At 37.7% G+C, this 19,427-nt stretch overlaps 1 protein-coding gene across 3 annotated transcripts in view; it reads left to right on the top strand.

The window, feature by feature from the left end:
* The window catches only part of CD96 (CD96 molecule), a 108,464-nt gene extending 89,808 nt beyond the window's left edge, over positions 1-18,656 (top strand). For 2 of the 3 annotated variants that reach the window (XM_030940831.1, XM_030940826.1), the window contains 4 exons: positions 4,022-4,087; positions 4,926-5,015; positions 14,367-14,490; positions 16,446-18,656. In XM_030940831.1, the coding sequence (XP_030796691.1) occupies positions 4,022-4,087; positions 4,926-5,015; positions 14,367-14,490; positions 16,446-16,554 (389 nt within the window). In that variant the 3' untranslated portion in view covers positions 16,555-18,656. Of the gene's footprint in view, positions 1-4,021; positions 4,088-4,925; positions 5,016-14,366; positions 14,491-15,212; positions 15,416-16,445 lie in introns of those variants that run through there. The other variant, XM_030940822.1, reaches the window with a different exon arrangement.
* Positions 18,657-19,427: the final 771 nt, after the last annotated feature.

The raw sequence follows: 19,427 nt of genomic DNA on the forward strand, positions 1-19,427 counted from the left end.
TTAGAGGCTATTTTAGGATTATTAATTGGCTGAATTTCAATATTGTTTTGTCTCAGATTAAAGAAAAAAAAAAGTGGCCCAAGGAGAGGAAGAGAAATGGGAGAACCACCAGTAAGTGAAGCAGTCAGAACACACACAACATTTATCAATTAAGTTCTCCATCTTCTATGGGTGCAGTTTGCGGTGCCTCAAAACAATTTCAATGGTAACATCTAAGATCCCTGATCACAGATTACTATAATAGATATAACAATAATATGAAAGTTTGAAATATTGCAAGAATTACCAAAATGTGGCACAAAGACATGAAAAGACATGAATTGAGCACATGCTGTTGGAAAAATGGCACCTATAGACTTGCTTGACACAGGGTTGCCACAAACCTTCAATTTGTAAAAAAAATAAACAAATAAATAAATAAAGCAGTATCTGTGTCTGTGATGTGCAATAAAGTCAGGCACGCCTGCACAAATTTCTGGGAGCTTCATGGGTTTCCCCATGGTTAAGGCACAAGCCCCATGCTTCCAAAGCTTGTGAGTGTCATCTTTGTCAACAAGAGTATGAAGGCCATATTTGTGGACCAGGTGGACATGGCAAAAGTGGGCACAGAAGCTAGCACCAGTGTGTGCACCTGGGTGGCAGAGGTGGTGCTGGCCCAGTACATATTCACCTTGAAAAGGAAGATGAGATGAAAAATCAAGATTATCAAGATTCCTGTGGCCAGGCCTTGCACCTCTGGATATTGTTTGCCACCTATACTGTTGTTCAAGGACACAATTAAAAGCAGAAGAACTCAGAATGCCTTAAGGAAAGTCTGCTGTGCATGTAGAAATGATGCAAGAATTCCAGAAAAGTTCAGTTTGCATCAAGAACCCTGCAAAGATAACAATTTATCTGTGGTTTTATTAAAGGAAGATGCCAAACTTTAATAAAAATGGACTTTGATATGACACTAAGTAGATTTTCCTACCATGGGAAAAGATGCCTAATGTGTCATAATATGATTGACAACTATAAACTTGTCACAGGTGAATGCCAAAGAGGTTATTGCAACTGAAGGAAAAATATTTTATTATTGAAGTTGAACCTGTTAACTTCGAGAGAAGTATCCATTTACGGTAGAATAGTATGCTGCCCAACATAGTGTCTTTGTTGAAAAAGCTTTACCAAAAAATGAAATTTAAAGAAATTGTGGAAGAACTTGATATTATGCTCAAGGAAGGATATAATAATTTACTTGAGAAGCTCCAGTAACACAGTATCCAAGTTCATATTTTCAGCAGATATTGGTGCTGTAGAGAAGTTTATCAGTCAAGCTAGTGTTTGTCATCCAAATGTCAAAGTAGCGTTTGTTTGTGGATTTGTGAAAATGTGTACTCAAAGGATTTAAAGGAGAATTACCTCATGCAGTTAATGAACATGATGTTGCCTTGAAGTACACAGAACATTTCAGTCAATTCAAAGACAATAGCGGCCGGGTGCGGTGGCTCAAGCATGTAATCCTGGCACTTTAGGAGGCCGAGGCAGGCGGATCCCCTGGGGTCAGGAGCTTGAGACCAGCCTGACCAACATGGAGAAACCCCGCGTCTACTAAAAATACAAAATCAGCCGGGCGTGGTGGCACATACCTGTAATCCCAGCTACTTGGCAGGCTGAGGTGGGAGAATCACTTGAACCCGGAAGGCGGAGGTTGCAGTGAGTGAGATCGCACCATTGCACTCCAGCCTAGGTAACAAGAGCGAAACTCTATCTCAAAAAAAAGAGAAACAATAGTAACATAATTCTGCTGAGACTCCCAAGAAGACTTTAAAAGGGCATACAAATTAGCCAAATTTTCACATTCTGAAAATTAGATTTCTAAATGATAGAGTGGGTAAGCATTCAAGAAAGTATTGTTTCATCAAAAGATGAATCACTAGAAGTAGCCAACTGTGTCTTACAGAGGATTCTATAAACAAGCATTCTTCAGGATGTTCTCTCCTGCAGGAGCAAGTGATACCAGAATTGTTCATCTCTTCACCTTGATGAAAGACTATTTTTTATAATACATTTCTGGTCTTGAAAGTTTACCTTTATGTATTTAAGTATTTTCAGACATGTGGAATCCATCAACAGGAAACTCCATTTTCTTCATCTCTCTCACCATACTTCCCACTACCTGTTGTTAACAGATTAAAAACAAAAACAAAAAACTTCAAAGTCAAAATTAGAAAAATAACTCCCTACTTTTCCAAAGTGGCTTATGTTTTTTAATTTTTTAATTAATTTTGAGGGGTCTTTTAAAATTGGGAAAGTTAGTAAAAGTCCAAAAAGAAGTTTTATGAAATTACAAAAAGAAAATTACATACTTTTAAGTGTTGTAATGTTTGTAATTTGTAATTGTGCTGATGGTATCACCATCTCCTGAAATTGTGTTATGTTAGGTTATTTTGCTTGGGAAAAATCAATATTGACCAGAAAAGCCTGGCACTGTATACTTGCTGAAAACTATTAGTGTCCACACATTCACTAACCATTACAAAATGTTCTACATTGACTCACTGATAATAGACATGAAATGGAAAATATTTTTAAATACCCATTTTCCTTAAATGGATAGCACTTATTCAGCTGTTTAGATTTTAGCGTAAATTAATTTATCCCATTCTTTCTTGCAAACATACTTTGATGAGATGCAAAATAAAGACATCAAGTTTAGAAAGTAAGAAATTAAAGGAGTCACCATACCATATTGGGCAAAAAAACTACAAGGTTAACTGCCTTTTCATACTTTTACCTAAATACAGGCCTGGTCCCAATTGTTTTTCAGTTAGTTATTGTTCTTTGGAAATCAAATTTTGGCTAATGGTATAATCATTAAAAAATGCTTAGCCCATCATCATCAATAGGCCTTGGTATTCTGTCTAGAACAAAAAATTTTAATAAAGATCACGTATGCAGGATCAGAGAGTTATACTGAAAATAAGAACATCTCCCTGAACTCAGACTCTGAAAAAGCTGTGTATGAAACTACTCTTACTTCTCAGGTGACCCCAAATGGAAATAGCTATGACCAATTGTCCTGTAATCAAGTCCTAAAGAATGGACGCTCACCTCTTCTGGAGGGCCTGATCACACATCTCTGTCAGCAACTGCAGCTGCTATTGGCATCTAAGGAGAAACAAGGAAAGGGGAGGGCTGAGGGTATGGTTTGTTTTATTTTGGTTTTGCTCATTTGATTTGGTCTTGACATACAAGAAAGCTTTTAACTACGAACATCATGTATACTAATATTTTAAATGAATGGATGTAATATATTTGTACTGATTACAACCATGCATTACTGTAGTTATTTTACTTTACATTACACTGCAGGCCTTTTATCAAATACAGATATGTGGTGCCTGCCAAGGAGCGAATCTTTCTTGCCAGAGACGGGGCAATAAACAAAATGAGTGGTTAGATCTATTTCAAAAGCCATATGTGCTGTCTGAGTTTGCTGCCATCCACTCAAGGGGAAGGTTTGCCTCTAAATGCTTCAAAAGGACTCACTCAGCAGCTGACAAGGCCTGTGACCACAGGGGTCTGATAATTCACTGCTGACACGTTTCGTTTTCTCAGTTCAGCAAGACTGTCAGCAGACCCACAAGTACAAAATGTTTTCTTCCCTTATGCATGTTCTAGCAAGGTCCTCAAAGTCCTGTTGGCAGCTTTCCTTGACTAAATGCCACCATAACACACCTGGACCTTCATTCTCTTCCATTTTTTTGGCTCATCTATGGAATGAGCATGACACACTCTGGCTAGAGGAACCCCTTCTAGTGTTTTCTTTCCATATGGACATCGGAACCGCAAGAATCCCTTCAACTCCCACTTTGTTTGAAGACATTCTAGTGTGTGCTATGGAACAGTTTAATGATTTTGCTTTGAGTATTCATTAATATCCTTTTTTATAATTATTCATTTAAATTAGCAGTCAAGAAGAGATAATAGAATAACTAGTCATATATAGGTTAACTCTTCTGATATCTTCTTCCTTTAGCATTTTCACGGATACCTAGTGAAACATACAGTTCATCCACCTCTGGTGCAGGCTCAACATTTCATGGTGAGTACTTGGGGGAGATTTAGAGACACTGAAGGTAGTGATCAGCTTTATTTGGACACAGGTGTAAAAACAAGAACTGATAAGAAGCCAGCCTCAGATAGATATATAAAAGTACATCTTGATGATGAAAATTACAGTGAATTGAATCAAAATTCTTTTCAGCCATTCAAAGATGATAGAGACCAAGCCTTAGATTTTTATACATTTTATTTCAAAAAAATCTACGTAATAGCATGTTTTACTAGTTATATCTATGAAAAATGTATTTCAGTATTTTATTGGCAAATAGAATAATTAGTCAGCATGGATTTGTCTAGTCTAACGTTGCAAAGGAATTTTTATTAACCTTATCAAACACATTGATGTGGAGAAGGATCAGTACTTTGATCAGCTGAACCTCTCATACCAAGAGAATAGGATTAGAGCCTCACTTATCCGTGATCCCCAGCTCTGGCCTTTTTCTGTACCACTTACATTTCTCATGGAGATTCTTTAGCAGACATCATTTTGTTGTTTGGAAGTATGGAGCTTCTTTTTTATTTTTTTTTCAACCAATAGGAAATTTTCCTATTTTCAACCAATAGGATATTTTTTTCAATTAATAGGAATTTTTTTTTCAACTAATAGGAAATTTTATTCCTTTGGCAATTGTTAGACAAATCTCAGGATCCCAGCCTTGCGATAAATTGGTTCTTAATAAACTTTACACATAATATTTAAGGGATACTTAGACAATTTAAATTGAGTTCTTTCAAATAGCATATGAAACCCAGTCATGATTTTATACCACTTGATCAAGTTGAGATGTCTTGTCCATATATCCCCATTATATTCCTAGACAATGTCTTTACCAGAACAACCAGAGCATTTTCAGAAGTCCCCACAACTGCCAATGGATCTACGAAAACTAATCACGTCCATATCACTGGTAAGTCATTTGTCCTATTTTGGGGGATTTTATGCTTTATTCCCTCAACAAATATTTCTCAAGTACTTACCATTTGCCAGGCACTATGCCAGTTGTTGGATATACAGTGAAAACACTGGCTTTTTGAAGATCATAATCTATTAGGGATCATGTATAGTAAATAAATAATCACAAATAAATTTATTTTTGACAAGTACTATGATAAGGTGTTGTCGGAGTCAAACAGGAAGTCCTGATTTTAATTGGAGGATAGGACAGGACTCTATGAGGATATGATACTTAAATTAAAATCTGAGAAAAATAAATAAGAATTATCCAGGTGAAAAGTAGCAAAAAACATTTCAGGTCTATGAAAACATAGTCTGAGAAAGAAATCATTGGAACAAAGCGTACTCCTATAATTCAACTAATATAATATTGTCATGCAAAATGTAATCCCTCTTTTATATCATGAGAGAGCAAAAGATTCAATAAAGTTAGGACCTTCCTAATGAAGGTCATGATTGTAAGTTCACAAGCATAATCAACTTCAGGGGTGTTCACTTGACTAGTGAACACAACACCTAGGTACTCATCTCATTTTGTATCAAAGGTCATACAGTCTTCTGATCACTGGAGCATCATCTTGCACACGTCATGGCAATAAAGCTGCAAAGTGAGGTACTACAAAGATTTTAAGATATTGGTGCCTTAAAGAGCTGTCTAGTTTAGAGATGGGTCAGGAGTGGAGTTCCGCTTTTCCACTTCCATTGTGACAGCAGTGGTCTCATTTTCTATATTTGGTTGGGAAAAAAAAAATGTAGGCATTGATGTAAGACCTCTTTAAAATTTTTTGTTTGGCAAAAATGAGCGATCATGGCAGACAGGAAGCAGGACTAGATTGCACCTCTGCAGCATGCAGTCTTGCATTGTGAATTTTAGCTCCAGATCAACTGCAAGAACAAACCAGCAATCCCAAGAAAACCCCCAGACCCTCTGAAGGAAACAAACTGCTTCTGTAGCACCCAGGAGACACCTCAAATACTCTGGGAGGTGGATAGCCTCACACAAATTTTCAAGCCCGTCTCATCCTCCACCTGGAAACAGACTCGGGGCTGTTGGCAGGGTAGGGAGCACAGTGGGAGTGAGACTGGCCCTTCAGTTTGCACGGGAGCTCGATGAAGCCTGTGACTGCCGGCTTTCCCCCTCTTTCCTGACAACCTGCATGAATCAGCAAAGGCAGCCATAATTCTCCTAGGTACACAACTCCAGTGACCTGGGAATCTCACCCCCATCCCCAATAGCAGTGGCAGCAAGACCTGCCCAAGAAGAGTCTGAGCTCAGACATGCCTAGCCCTGCCTCGACCTGATGGTCCTTCCCTATCCAACCTAGTAGTGGAAGACAACGGGCATATAATATTGGGAGTTCTAAGGCCCTGCCCACCACCAGTCCCTCTCCAGACTACTATAGCTGATGCTTTCTGGAGAGCTCCACCTCCTAGCAGGCGGCCAACCGGCACAAAAACAAAGGATTAAACCACCAAAGGTAAGGACCCTCATGGAGTCCATTGCACCCTCTGCCACCTCCACCAAAACAGGCACTGGTATCCATGGCTGAGAGACCCATAGATGGTTCATATCACAGGACTCTATGCAGACAACCTCCAGTACCACCCTGGAGCCAGGCAGACTCGCTGGTTGGCTAGACCCAGAGGAGAGACAACAATCACTGCCGTTTGGCTCCCAGGAAGCCACATCCATAGGAAAAGGCAGAGCACCTACATCAAGGGAACACCCAGTGGGACAAAATAATCTGAACAACAGCCTTCAGCCCTAGACTTTCCCTGTGATGGAGCCTGCCCAAATGAGAAGGAACCAGAAAACCAACCCTGGTAATACGACAAAACAAGGCTCTTCAACACCCCCCAAAACAATCATACTAGTTCACCAGCAATGGATCCAAACCAAGAAGAAATCCCTGATTTATCTGAAAAAGAATTCAGGAGGTTAGTTATTAAGTTAATCAGAGAGGGACCAGAGAAAGGTGAAGACCAGTCCAAAGAAATCCAAAATATGACACAAGAAGTGAAGGGAGAAATATTTCTGGAAATAGTAAAGAAAAAAACCCAAAAATTCAGGAAACGTTAGACACACTTTTAGGAATGTGAAATGCTCTCAAAAGTCTCAGTGATAGAATTGAACAAGTAGAAGAAAAAAATTCAGAGCTCAAAAACAAGATCTTCAAATTCACCCCATCCAACAAAGACAAAGAAAAAAGAATAAGAAAATATGAACAAAGCCCCCAAAAGTCTGGGATTATGTTAAACAACTGAACCTATGAATAATCAGTGTACCGGAGGAAGAAAAGAATGCTAAAAGCCTGGAAAACATACTTGGGGTATAATCAAGGAAAACTTCCCCAGCTTTGTGACGGCCCTAGACATGCAAATACAAGAAGTACAAAGAACACCTGGGAAATTCATTGCAAAAATATCTTCGCCAAGGCACGTTGTCATCAGGTTATCCAAAGTTAAGACAAAAGAAAGAATCCTCAGAGCTGTGAGATGGAAGCACCAGGTAACCTACAGAGGAAAATCTATCAGATTAACAACAGATTTCTCAGTAGAAACCCTACAAGCTATAAAGGATTGGGGACCTATCTTCAACTTCCTCAAGCAAAAGAATTTTTAGCCAAGAATTTTGTATCCAATGAAATTAAGCATCATATATGAAGGAAAGATACAGTTGTTTTCACACAAACAAGTCCTGAGAGAATTTCACCAAACCACCACTACAAGAACTGCTAAAAGGAGCTCTAAATCTTGAAACAAGTCCTAGAAACACATCAAAACAGAACCTCTTTAAGCATAAATCACACAAGACCTATAAAACAAAAATACAAGTTAAAAGGCAAAAACAAAAATCCGAAGTACACAGATAACAAAGAGCATGATGAAAGCACTGGTACCTCGTATTTCAATACTACCTTTGAATGTAAATGGCCTAAATATTCCACTTAAAAGATACAGAACCGCAGAATGGATAAGAACTCACCCATCAACTATTTGCTGCCTTCAGGAGACTCACCTAACACATAAGGACTCATATAAACTTAAAGTAAAGGGGTGGAAAAAGGCATTTCATGCCAATGGACACCAAAAGTGAGCAGAGGTAGCTATTCTCATATCAGACAAAACAAACTTTAAAGCAACAGTGGTTAAGAAAGACAAAGAGGGACAGTATATCATGGTAAAATACCTTATATAACAGGAAAATATCACAATCCTAAACATATATCCACCTAACATTGGAGCTCCCAAATTTATAAAACAATTACTAATAGACCTAAGAAATGAGATAGACAGCAACAAAATAATAGTGGGGGACTTCAGTACTCCACTGACAACACTAGACCGGTCATCAAGACCGAAAATCAACAAAGAAACAACAGATTTAAACTATACGTTGGAAAAATGGGCTTAACAGACATATGCATAACATTTCATCCAACAACTGCAAAATATACATTCTATTCAAAAGTGCATGGAACTTTCTCCAAGATAGACCGTATGATAGGCCATAAAATAAGCCTCAATAAATTAAAGAAAACTGAAATTATATCAAGCACTCTGTCAGACGACAGTGGAACAAAACTGGAAATCAATTCCAAAAGGAACCTTCAAAACCACGCAAATACATGGAAATCAAATAACCTACTCCTGAATGAGCATTGGGTCAAAAATGAAATCAAGATGGAAATTTAAAAATTCTTCAAACTGAATTACAGTAATGACACAACCTATCAAACCTCTGGGATACAGCAAAGGTGGTCCTAAGAGGAAAGTTCACAGCCCTAAACACCTACATCAAAAATCTAAAAGAGTGCAAACAGACGATCTAAGGTCACACCTCAAGGAACTAGAGAAACAAGAACAAACTGAACCCAAATCCAGCAGTAGAAAGGAAATAACCAAGATCAGAGCACAATATAATTGAAACAACAACAAAAATACAAAAGATAAATGAAACAAAAACTGGTTCTTTGAAAAGGTAAATAAAATGCATAGACCATTAGCAAGATTAACCAATAAAAGAAGAGAGAATATCCAAATAACCTCATTAAGAAACGAAATGAGAGATATTACAACCGACACCGCAGAGAGAATACAGAAGATCATTCAAGGCTATTATGAACACCTTTATGCACATAAACTAGAAAACCTAGAAGACATGGATAAATTTCTGGGAAAATACAACACACCTAGCTTAAATCAGGAAAAATTAGATACTCCGAATAGACCAATAACAAGCAGTGACATTGAAATGGCAATTTAAAAATTACCAACAAGGGCCAAGCTCAGTGGCTCATGCCTGTAATCCCAGCACGTTGGGAGGCCGAAGCCAGTGGATCATGAGGTCAGGAGTTCAAGACCAGTCTGGCCAAGATGGTGAAAACCCGTCTCTACTAAAAATACAAAAATTAGCCAGGTGCAGTGGCAGGTGCCTATAATCCCAGCTACTTGGTAGGCTGAAGCAGGAGAATTGCTTGAACCTGGGCAGCAGAGGTTGCAGTGAGCCATGATTGTACCATTGCACTCCAGCCTGGGTGACAGACTGAGACTCCATCTCAAAAAAAACAAATTACCAACAAAAGAAAGTCTAGGACCAGATGGATTCACAGCAGAATTCTACCAGACATTCAAAAAAGAATTGGTACCAATCCTACTGACACTATTCCACAAGATAGAGAAAGAAGGAACCCTTCCTAATTCATTCTATGAAGCCAGCCCCACCCTGACACCAAAACCAGGAAAGGACATAACCAAAAAAGAAAACTACAGATTTTTCTGAACATAGATGCTAAAATCCTTTAAAAAAAAAAAAAAAAAAACTAGCTAACCAAATTCAACAACATATCAAAAAGATAACCCACCATGATCAAGTGGGTTTCATACCAGGGATGCAGGGATGGTTTAACACACACAAGCCAATAAATGTGATACACCACATAAACAGAATTAAAAACAAAAATCACATGATCACCTCAATTGATACAAAAAAAAGTTCAACAAAATCCAGCATCCCTTTATGATTAAAACTCAGCAAAATTGGCATACAAGGGACATACCTTAATGTAATAAAAGCCATCTATGACAAACCCACAGCCAACATAATACTGAATGGGAAAAAGATGAAAGCATTCCATCTGAGAACTAGAGCAAGACAAGAATGCCCACTCTCACCACTCCTCTTCAATGTAGTAATGGAAGTCCTAGCCAAAGCAATCAGACCAGAGAAAGAAATAAAGGGCATCTAAGTCAGTAAAGAGGAAATCAAACTGTCACTGTTTGATGATGATGATTGTTTACCTTGAAAACCCTAAGGACTCCTCTAGAAAGCTCCTAGAACTGATAAAAGAATTCAGCAAAATTTCCGAATACAAGATTAATGTACACAAATCAGTAGCTCATCTATACACCAACAGCGACCAAGCAGAGAATCAAATCAAGGACTCAACCCCTTTTACAATAGCTGCAAAAAATAAAATAAAATACTTAAGAATATCCTAACACGGGATTCAAAAGACCTCTAAAAGAAAAACTACAAAACACTGATGAGATAAATCATAGATGACACAAACAAATGGAAACACATCCCATGCTGATGGATGAGTAGAACCAATATTGTGAAAATGACCATACTGCCAAAAGCAAACTACAAATTCAATGCAATCCCCATCAGAATACCACCATCATTCTTTGCAGAATTAGAGAAAACAATTCTAAAATTCATATGGAACCAAAAAAGAGCCCACATAGCCAAAGCAAGACTAAGTAAAAAGAAGAAATCTGGAGGCATCACACATCTGATTTCCAACTATACTATAAAGCCATAGCCATCAAAACAGCATGGTACTGGTATAAAATAGACACAAAGACCAATGGAACAGAATAAACCCAACTACTTACAGCCAACTGATCTTCAACAAAGAAAACAAAAACATAAAGTGGGGAAAGGACACCATTTTCAATAAATGGTGCTGGGATAATTGGCAAGCCACATGTAGGAGAATTAAACCGGATCCTCATCTCTCACCTTATACAAAAATCAACTCAAGATGGATTAAGGACTTAAACCTAAGACCTGAAACTATAAAAATTCTAAAAGATAACATTGGAAAAATTCTTCTAGACATGGGCTGAGGCAAGGATTTCATGACCAAGAACCCAAAGCAAATGCAATAAAAACAAAGATAAATAGCTGGGACATAATTAAACTAAAGAGCTTTTCCATGACAAAAGAAACAGTAATCAGAGTAAACAGACAACCCACAGAGTGAGAGAAAACCATCACAATCTATACATCTGACCAAGGACTACTATCCAGAATTTACAACTAACTCAAACAAATTAGTAAGAAAAAAGCAAACAACCCGATCAAAAAGTGTGCTAAGGACATGAATACACAATTCTCAAAAGATATACAAATGGCTAACAAACATATGAAAAAATGTTCAACATTACTAATAATCAGGGAAATGCAAATCAAAACAACAATGAGATACCACCTTAGTCCTGTAAGAATGGCCATAACCAAAAAAATAAAAAAACAGTAGATGTTGGCATGGATGTGGTGAACAAGGAATGCTTCTACACTGCTAGTGGGGATGTAAAGTAGTACAGTCACTATAGAAAACAGTGTGGAGATTCCTTAAAGAACTAAGCTATCATTTGATCCAGCAATCCCACTACTGGATATCTGCCCAGAGGAAAAGAAGTCATTATTCAAAAAAGATACTTGCCCATGCATGTTTATAGCAGCACAATTCACAATTGCAAAATTGTGGAACCAACCCAAATGCCCATCAATCAATGAGTGGATAAAGAAACTGTTTTTTTACATATATATATATACACACACACACACACATACACACACACACATATATATATATATACACACACACACACTATGGAAAACTACATAGCCATAAAAAAAGGAATGAATCAACAGCATTTGCAGTGACCTGGATGAGATTGGAGACTACTATTCTAAGTGATGTAACTCAGGAATGAAAAACCAAACATTGTACATTCTCACTGATATGTGGGAAGCTAAGCTATGAGGACACAAAGACATAAGAATGACACAATGGACTTTGGGGACTTGAAGGGAAGAGTGGGAGGGGGTGACAGATGAAAGACTACAAATATGGTGCAGTGTATACTGCTTGGGTGATGGGTGCACCATAATCTCATAAATAGCCACTAAAGAACTTACTCGTGTAATCAAATACTACCTGTACCCCAATAACTTATGGAAAAATAAAACCTTTTGTTCTTTCCTTTATCTAAAACTTTGGAGGTAAAATATTATATCTCACCCTATTACCACGGTGGAGCTTAGTAAATTTTGACTTGTGTGAAACAGAACTTTGTCTAGACCTGAGTTGACCAATTGTCTCTTTCATGATCATGCTACTCTAGTGGTTTGAACTATGTAAACCTTCTAGTCATCTGTATATACAATGTATCACATGATTATGTATTATTGGACTACATGGGTCTCCGGGGAACCCTCAGTTTCTACTTTGACAGGGGTGAGAATCAGGAAGACCTCGAATCCCTGGATGTATGTTGTATGAAAGGGAAAAGTCTTCAACACTCTAACAAATGCTAACATGATAACATCACATGGTTTCAGTCCAGGCTTTGTACAAACACAGAAAAGATGTGATAGCAAATATTAAATATAGTTCTTTGACCTGTATTTTTTGAGATTTTGCTGTATGACAAGCAGTGTAATAAAAATGGGGAAATTAAAGAAATTTAAATACTTGCTTCACTCACAAGCAGTTTACTACCTAGTTGAGACAAGGAAAGAAAACCAATCCAGATAGCTTTTTGCCCAAATGATCTATGTAATCGAAGTACCTAAAGAACTATCAATCATGTATAAGAAATTTCACTGGAGTATCATTAGCAATAACAAAGTCTGGAAACAATTTAACCATCTAACATTGTGAGATAAATTAAATAAACTGGTATATCCATTGAACTATTCAGTCATTTAATAGAATGAGATAAATCTCTGTGCAGTGCTATGGAAAGTATTCCAAGAATGTTTTTTAAGAAAAAGAGGCCAGGTGTACATCTTTTGGCCTCTTATTCTTTAAAAACATGTAAAATGTAAAATGTTAAAAATGTAAAATGGTTTTTACATTCTTAGATTAGTTTAAAAGCTCAAAATCACTAATCCCTAGAGAAATGCAAATTAAAACCACAATGAGATACCATCTCACATAAGTTAGAATGGCTATTACTAAAAAGTAAAAAAAAAAAAAAAAAAGAAAGAAAGAAAGAAACTGATGCAGGTGAGATTGTGAAGAAAAGGGAACGCTTATACACTGCCGGTGGGAATGTAAATTAGTTCAGCCATTGTGGAAAGCAGTTTGGCTACTGCTCAAACGCCTTAAAAAAAAATTACTACTTGAACCAACAATCTTATTATATTGGATATATACCCAAGGGAATATAAATTGTTCAACCATAAAGACAGATGAACACATATGTTCATCACAGCACTATTCACAATAGCAAAGACATGGAACTAACCTAAACACCCATCCACAGTGACTGGATAAAGAAAACATGGTACATATACACCATGGAATACTATGAAGCCATAAAAAAGAATGAGATAATATTATCTGCAACAACATGGATGGAACTGGAGACCATTATCCTAAGCAAACTAACACAGGAATAGAAAACCAAATACAGCATGTTCTCACTAATAAGTGGGAACTAAACATTAAGTACATATGGACACAAAGAAGAGAACAACAAACACTGAGGCCTTCTGAAGGCGAGAGGAGGGTAAAGATTAAAAAAAACAAAAAACAAAAAACAAAAAAAACCTACCTATCAGGCACTATGTTGATTACCTGGGTGACAAAATAATCTGTACACCAAATCCCCACAGCAAGTAATTTACCTATATAACAAACTTCACATGTACCCCTGAACCTAAAATAGTGAAAAAATGAAAAAGAAGCCATGGACAGAATAGTGTGTATAATATGCCCCCAATTGTAATAAAAGAGGTATATATTCATGGTACATATGTATGCTTATATATATATCCATGGAAATTTTCTGATAGGATACATCATTAACTCTTAAAAGTTATCACCTCGTGTAGGTAACAAGGCATAGACATGCCCACTTCCAGAGTATGATCATAGCCAATGAGAATCCCCATGGCCTTTGAAGAAAATATGTTTCACGTAGGAGAAATAGTTTAATTAATCCTGTTTTCCAAAAGCCAAAATTTGGGATTAAAGTTCATCTTTCTTTATGCCCTTTTCAGGTATTGTGGTCAGTAAGCCCAAAGATGGAATGTCCTGGCCAGTGATTGTAGCAGCTTTACTCTTTTGCTGCATAATATTGTTTGGTCTTGGTGTGAGAAAATGGTGTCAATACCAAAAAGAAATGTGAGTATAATATTAACACATGTAGGAACTGACAACTTTTCATTGTAAAATATTCATCAGTACAATATATTATTACTCTGTGAAGCTCCTCCCATATTTTAATGAAGAAATAAGGCTCACAGAAGCTCAGAGAGATTATATAGCTTTCCCAGCATCACACAGTTGGGATTAAATACACAACTCCTGACTCAGTATCCCTCTCTGCATTGGCCTAGTCAGGCTGTAACATTCATCAGATAGAGCAAGTCTGTGGACATGAAATGAGAACTGAGCCTTACCTCCCCTCAAAACTAAAACTGATTTTTCTTTTAATCTTCATTATTTTTTCATTTTCATGTATCTTTGAACTGCCTAGTCTCCACTGGTCCTAGATGCTCAAGTGTGAAATTGAGTGAGAAAGATAATTTTAAGAGATTTCCAGCCACTTTTTCACTACAGTGGGCTTTACTGCCCTTTTCCTTTTTTCCCAAGCAGAAAAGAAAGTAAGCATTGGGTTACTCGTTGTTGTCTTGTTGAAATATTTTCCAAAACCCTTCTCCAATCAGCAGGCTGAAATGGTACATAAGGTTAAGCCTCATTTTTCTGACTTGCTATTTTGAGTCAGTCTGGATTGGGCCGTCATTGGAAGAGACCCCAGTACCCAGAGCTGATCTTCCACTGGTCTTACTACCACTCTAAGATAACATTAACCATCTTGCCATATGCTTTTCTACCTTTTGCAGAGTATCCTTGAAGACTCTACAACCACATACAGGGAGTGGTGAATACAACACTAAACCAGAAGTTAGAAATTCTGGGTTATTTTCCAAGGACTACAATTTGGCCACCACATGACCTTGAGAAACTCATAATTCCTCCAAAAAACAAAAGTAAAACAAAAGTGCACATTTTGTAGAATTGTACCTACCTATTAATACATATGAAGTCTCCATTAAAGCATCTGAAAATTGGGTAACAGGGATTAGAGAGCTTTATATTAAATGAACAAATGAAATCTGAAAATCTGAATTGATTTTTTAAATTGTTCTGTATTCAAGTGTTTGTTTTATATAGAGATGAGAATCAATCTCTCCATCCTCCTTCCCCCACCACCCACTATTTATCTCTCCTAAGAGGCTATGGATTGCCAGGGCATGGAGGTGTTTGAGTGATGGACATAAAGATGTTCACAGATATATTTCTGTTTCCTGATATCAAGATAGCTAGAGCATTTGTATAGCTAAATTCCACACTAACTTGGCTCTTTAACGCATTTCAGAAAAAGAGATGACTTGCACTAACATAAAATAGTGCTTTGTGCAAAGATGGCTTTAAGAATGTTCACTGATTCAAACAAAAGGGATTTAGGCATTATCTAGCCAGTACTCAGGGATTGAGAAGAGCTTTACTTCCCATCTCTACCATATCCCCACAGTACATAGTGAGTGTTTGGGCAAAGGCTGGGGCCAGGGTTAGCAAAGAGGCTATATGAAAAGCTTCAGTCTTAAATCCTAGAATTTTAAGATTTAGTCTTGGGAGGAAAATTTTAATCCACATAAGAGAAACATTTCTTCTATTAGGAGGCAGTTTTCATGCAGAGTATCAGTTATGGTGAAAAGACTTGAATTGTCAGTCTGGTTCTCTTGAGCAAGTTGTTTAAAACCTCTGAACCTCAGTTTTATCTGTAGATGGTGATGCATCTCCTGCACACAAAGTAAATAATGTTATGACAAAAATGCTTTGCAAACTACAAAGTACCATCTAAATATTAACTAATAGTAACATCATGAGGTTCAAATGGCTGACAGGACTAACAAGCACAGGGTTATGCCAGCAAAAATGCTGAAAGAACTGGGAAGGTATGTCTCTTTCTCATCAATCTGTGTTCTCCTTTAAAGAAACGACGCATGTCTGTGTGTGTGTGCATAACACTGCCTTACATTCTTAGCACTGAAAGACCAATATTTTGTTCCTAGCATGGAAAGACCTCCACCTTTCAAGCCACCACCCCCTCCTATCAAGTACACTTGCATTCAAGAGCCCAACGAAAGTGATCTGCCTTATCATGAGATGGAGACCCTCTAGTCTCGTGAGACTTTGCCCCATGGCAGAACTCTGCTGGAATCTTATTGAGAAGGTAGACATTGTGCTTTATTAATATAGTCGCCCTTCAGCCACGCCTTTGCTGCAGCTGAAATGGAAGTCAGAAGTGAGTGGCCTGTTTTCCCAGCAACTCACCCCCCTTCATCTCCAAATGCCTGAAGCTTAACCAAGAGTGAGAGGATATGTCATGTTCACACTCAACGCAATTTGTAGTGGTTTTCTTGCTTATGTAAGAAGTACACATTAGGCTGCCATCATCAAAAAAATACAGTATTTTCATTTAAATTCTCTGAGAGAGGGACAACAATGGTTTCAAGTGTATGCCTATGCCTGATCCTCTTATTTGAACATCTATCAACATTGTAAACTCTTTGCCAAAATCCTGGGGCTTTGTTGCATTCCCTAAGATAATCATTACAGGAAAAAGAATATGTAAAAGTTCTAACGAGGCTGCCAAGTAATGGAGAAGTATTGTTAGTCTTCATATTGGAATTCTGTTGTTTATTTTCATGGACAGAAAACAGAATACTTTGCACAGGAACCACATTTTCAATCCTCCTTCACTGTCTTCCCACCATGTTCAGCCCAGACTCCTGCCATGTGGACCAGGATGAAGAGGGATCAAAGAGATAATTAGCCAACAACCAAGTAACCTAGAAGATATAAAATTCCACAGGCCTCTAAAATTATATTAGCCAAGAGTGGTCTCATCTGAGTGCCTTCGTGTGTATGTCCATCAAACTGGTACCAAACTGTTTTGTAAGTAAACAGGCAGCCTGCGTCCAACCCTACTCATCTAATTCCTGTTTTTCTCTTTTTCATCTGGGGACTTTCCTGTTCATTTAACCTGCCTGTTTTGATCTGTTTTGAAAAAGAGAAATAGCCTCAAATCAGATCAGCACTGATTAATTAACCCTGCTCCCACCAATCTTTTACAGAACAGTTGAAGCAGAATGTGCAGGTGTCAGAGAAGAAACCTAGTCAGCCAGACGTGTTCTGTATTCAGCAACAGTTTGTGAGGAAATAAATGACTAATCCTCCTCGTCTCTTGAAACCTTCCCACACTCCCTGCTCCAGGAGGGAAAAACAGATGTTGTTGACAGATAGTGATAGGCAAATTCTGTGTGGACTTTAGTCTCAAAAGGAAACTTTAGTTCACTTGCAGTATGCTTATCCCTGACTGCACATGAGAATATCTTGTGCAGAGTTATTTGGAGATTATGTCTTTTTCTTAAATACCATGGCTGTCACACTTCAGTTTAATTAAATCAGAATGTCTGAGGAGTGAGGCACAGGCATCAGCACTCTCAGATGATTCACATGTTCAGCAAAGTTGAGAACCATCGAGCCAGTGGAAGTTCTTTCTCATCACTCAGAATCTTAGGTAGGTGCTTAACTCTTGTGGTGGCCAGCCTCCAAGATGAGCCCCAATGTTTGTGCCTCCTACTATTCACACCCTTATACAGTTCCCTCCGATGCTGAATACAGATGATTTGTATAACCTGGGGCCAGGATTAAGGTGAGGCAATCAATGTATCTAGGGAAAAAAATTTAAGGAGGTATTCACACTCAGGGTCATGCACTTGCACAATGTTGAGATGGAGTACCAGTCTCATCCTTGGTATAGCCAAAAAAGCTTAGAAATGACCAAGGCTAGGTCACAAAATACACTGTGGCTTCCACTTTGATCTCTCTTTGACCACTGACACTGGGAAAAGTCCATTCCCATGCCATGAAGACACCCAGGCAGCCCTATTGAGAAATCTACCTGTCAAGGAACTGAGGTATTTTGCTAATAAGCACCAACTTGCCAGCCATCTAAGGGAGCCATCTTGGAAGCAGATTTTCCAGCCTCCAGTCAAGTCTTCAGATAATTGCAACTTCAGCTGATCTTTTGACCAAGACCTAAGGAGAGCCAGAACTACCCAGCTAAGCCTTTTTCTAAACTTCTGAACTTCTAACACTATAAAATAATAAGTGCTTGTTGTTTAACACGATTAATTTTGAGTATAATTTGTTACATAGCAATAGATTACTGAAATACAGCTCAATAACTAGAAAAATAAACGGTTTACCTGCCTTAATTATTTATCTATAATTCCTTATTAGTTCTCAAGAAACAAATGCTAGCTTCATATGTATGGCTGTTGCTTTGCTTCATGTGTATAGTGATTTGTATTTAATGCGACTTAATCATCAGTAATTTGTGTACAAAGCATTATGGCTTTATTTTACTGTTTTACTAGAACATATGAATATAAGTAGAAAGTGGGGGTAGAGAGTGGCAGAGTTGGAGGTATCTGGATTGTTTCACTAAAGGGAGAGACAGTTTTATAGTATAACATAAATCCATGTAATTTATCAATCCATCACATGACAGGTGTCTCACTGTGTTTTTATATTAGCTCTTCTTTGAAGTATACTCTTTTAGTCTCGTAATTAAGTTCTGGCCAGCATTTGCACATTCATTACCACTTGAATAGAGTGAGCAGTTGCTTATAAATGGGGGGATCTTCAGTGAGTAGTTCAGAGGAACTTTTCACAAACCTGCAAATTGGAGGGGCTCCAGTTGCCTTTTAGGTAGTGCTGTGAGCTTGACCACCCTTATTTGACTAAAATGACAGTTTCATTTGAACCCTAAATTGTGTGCAAGTAAATTCATACAGTGTCTCAACCAGCAACTCCTGTCACCAGAAGTGAATTTAGCTCTCTGCCTCATAGGAGAAATAGCAATACTAGACTCTAATCCCTAAAGTTTCATTTTCACTTAGAAAAAGCCATATGTAAACATGTTTGTCGCTCATTTCCAAAGCACTATGTGTTAGTGAACATTGTTATTCATATATTCATTTCCT

This window comes from Rhinopithecus roxellana, chromosome 1 (assembly GCF_007565055.1).
Source record: "Rhinopithecus roxellana isolate Shanxi Qingling chromosome 1, ASM756505v1, whole genome shotgun sequence".
NCBI classification, from domain to species: Eukaryota; Metazoa; Chordata; class Mammalia; order Primates; family Cercopithecidae; genus Rhinopithecus; species Rhinopithecus roxellana.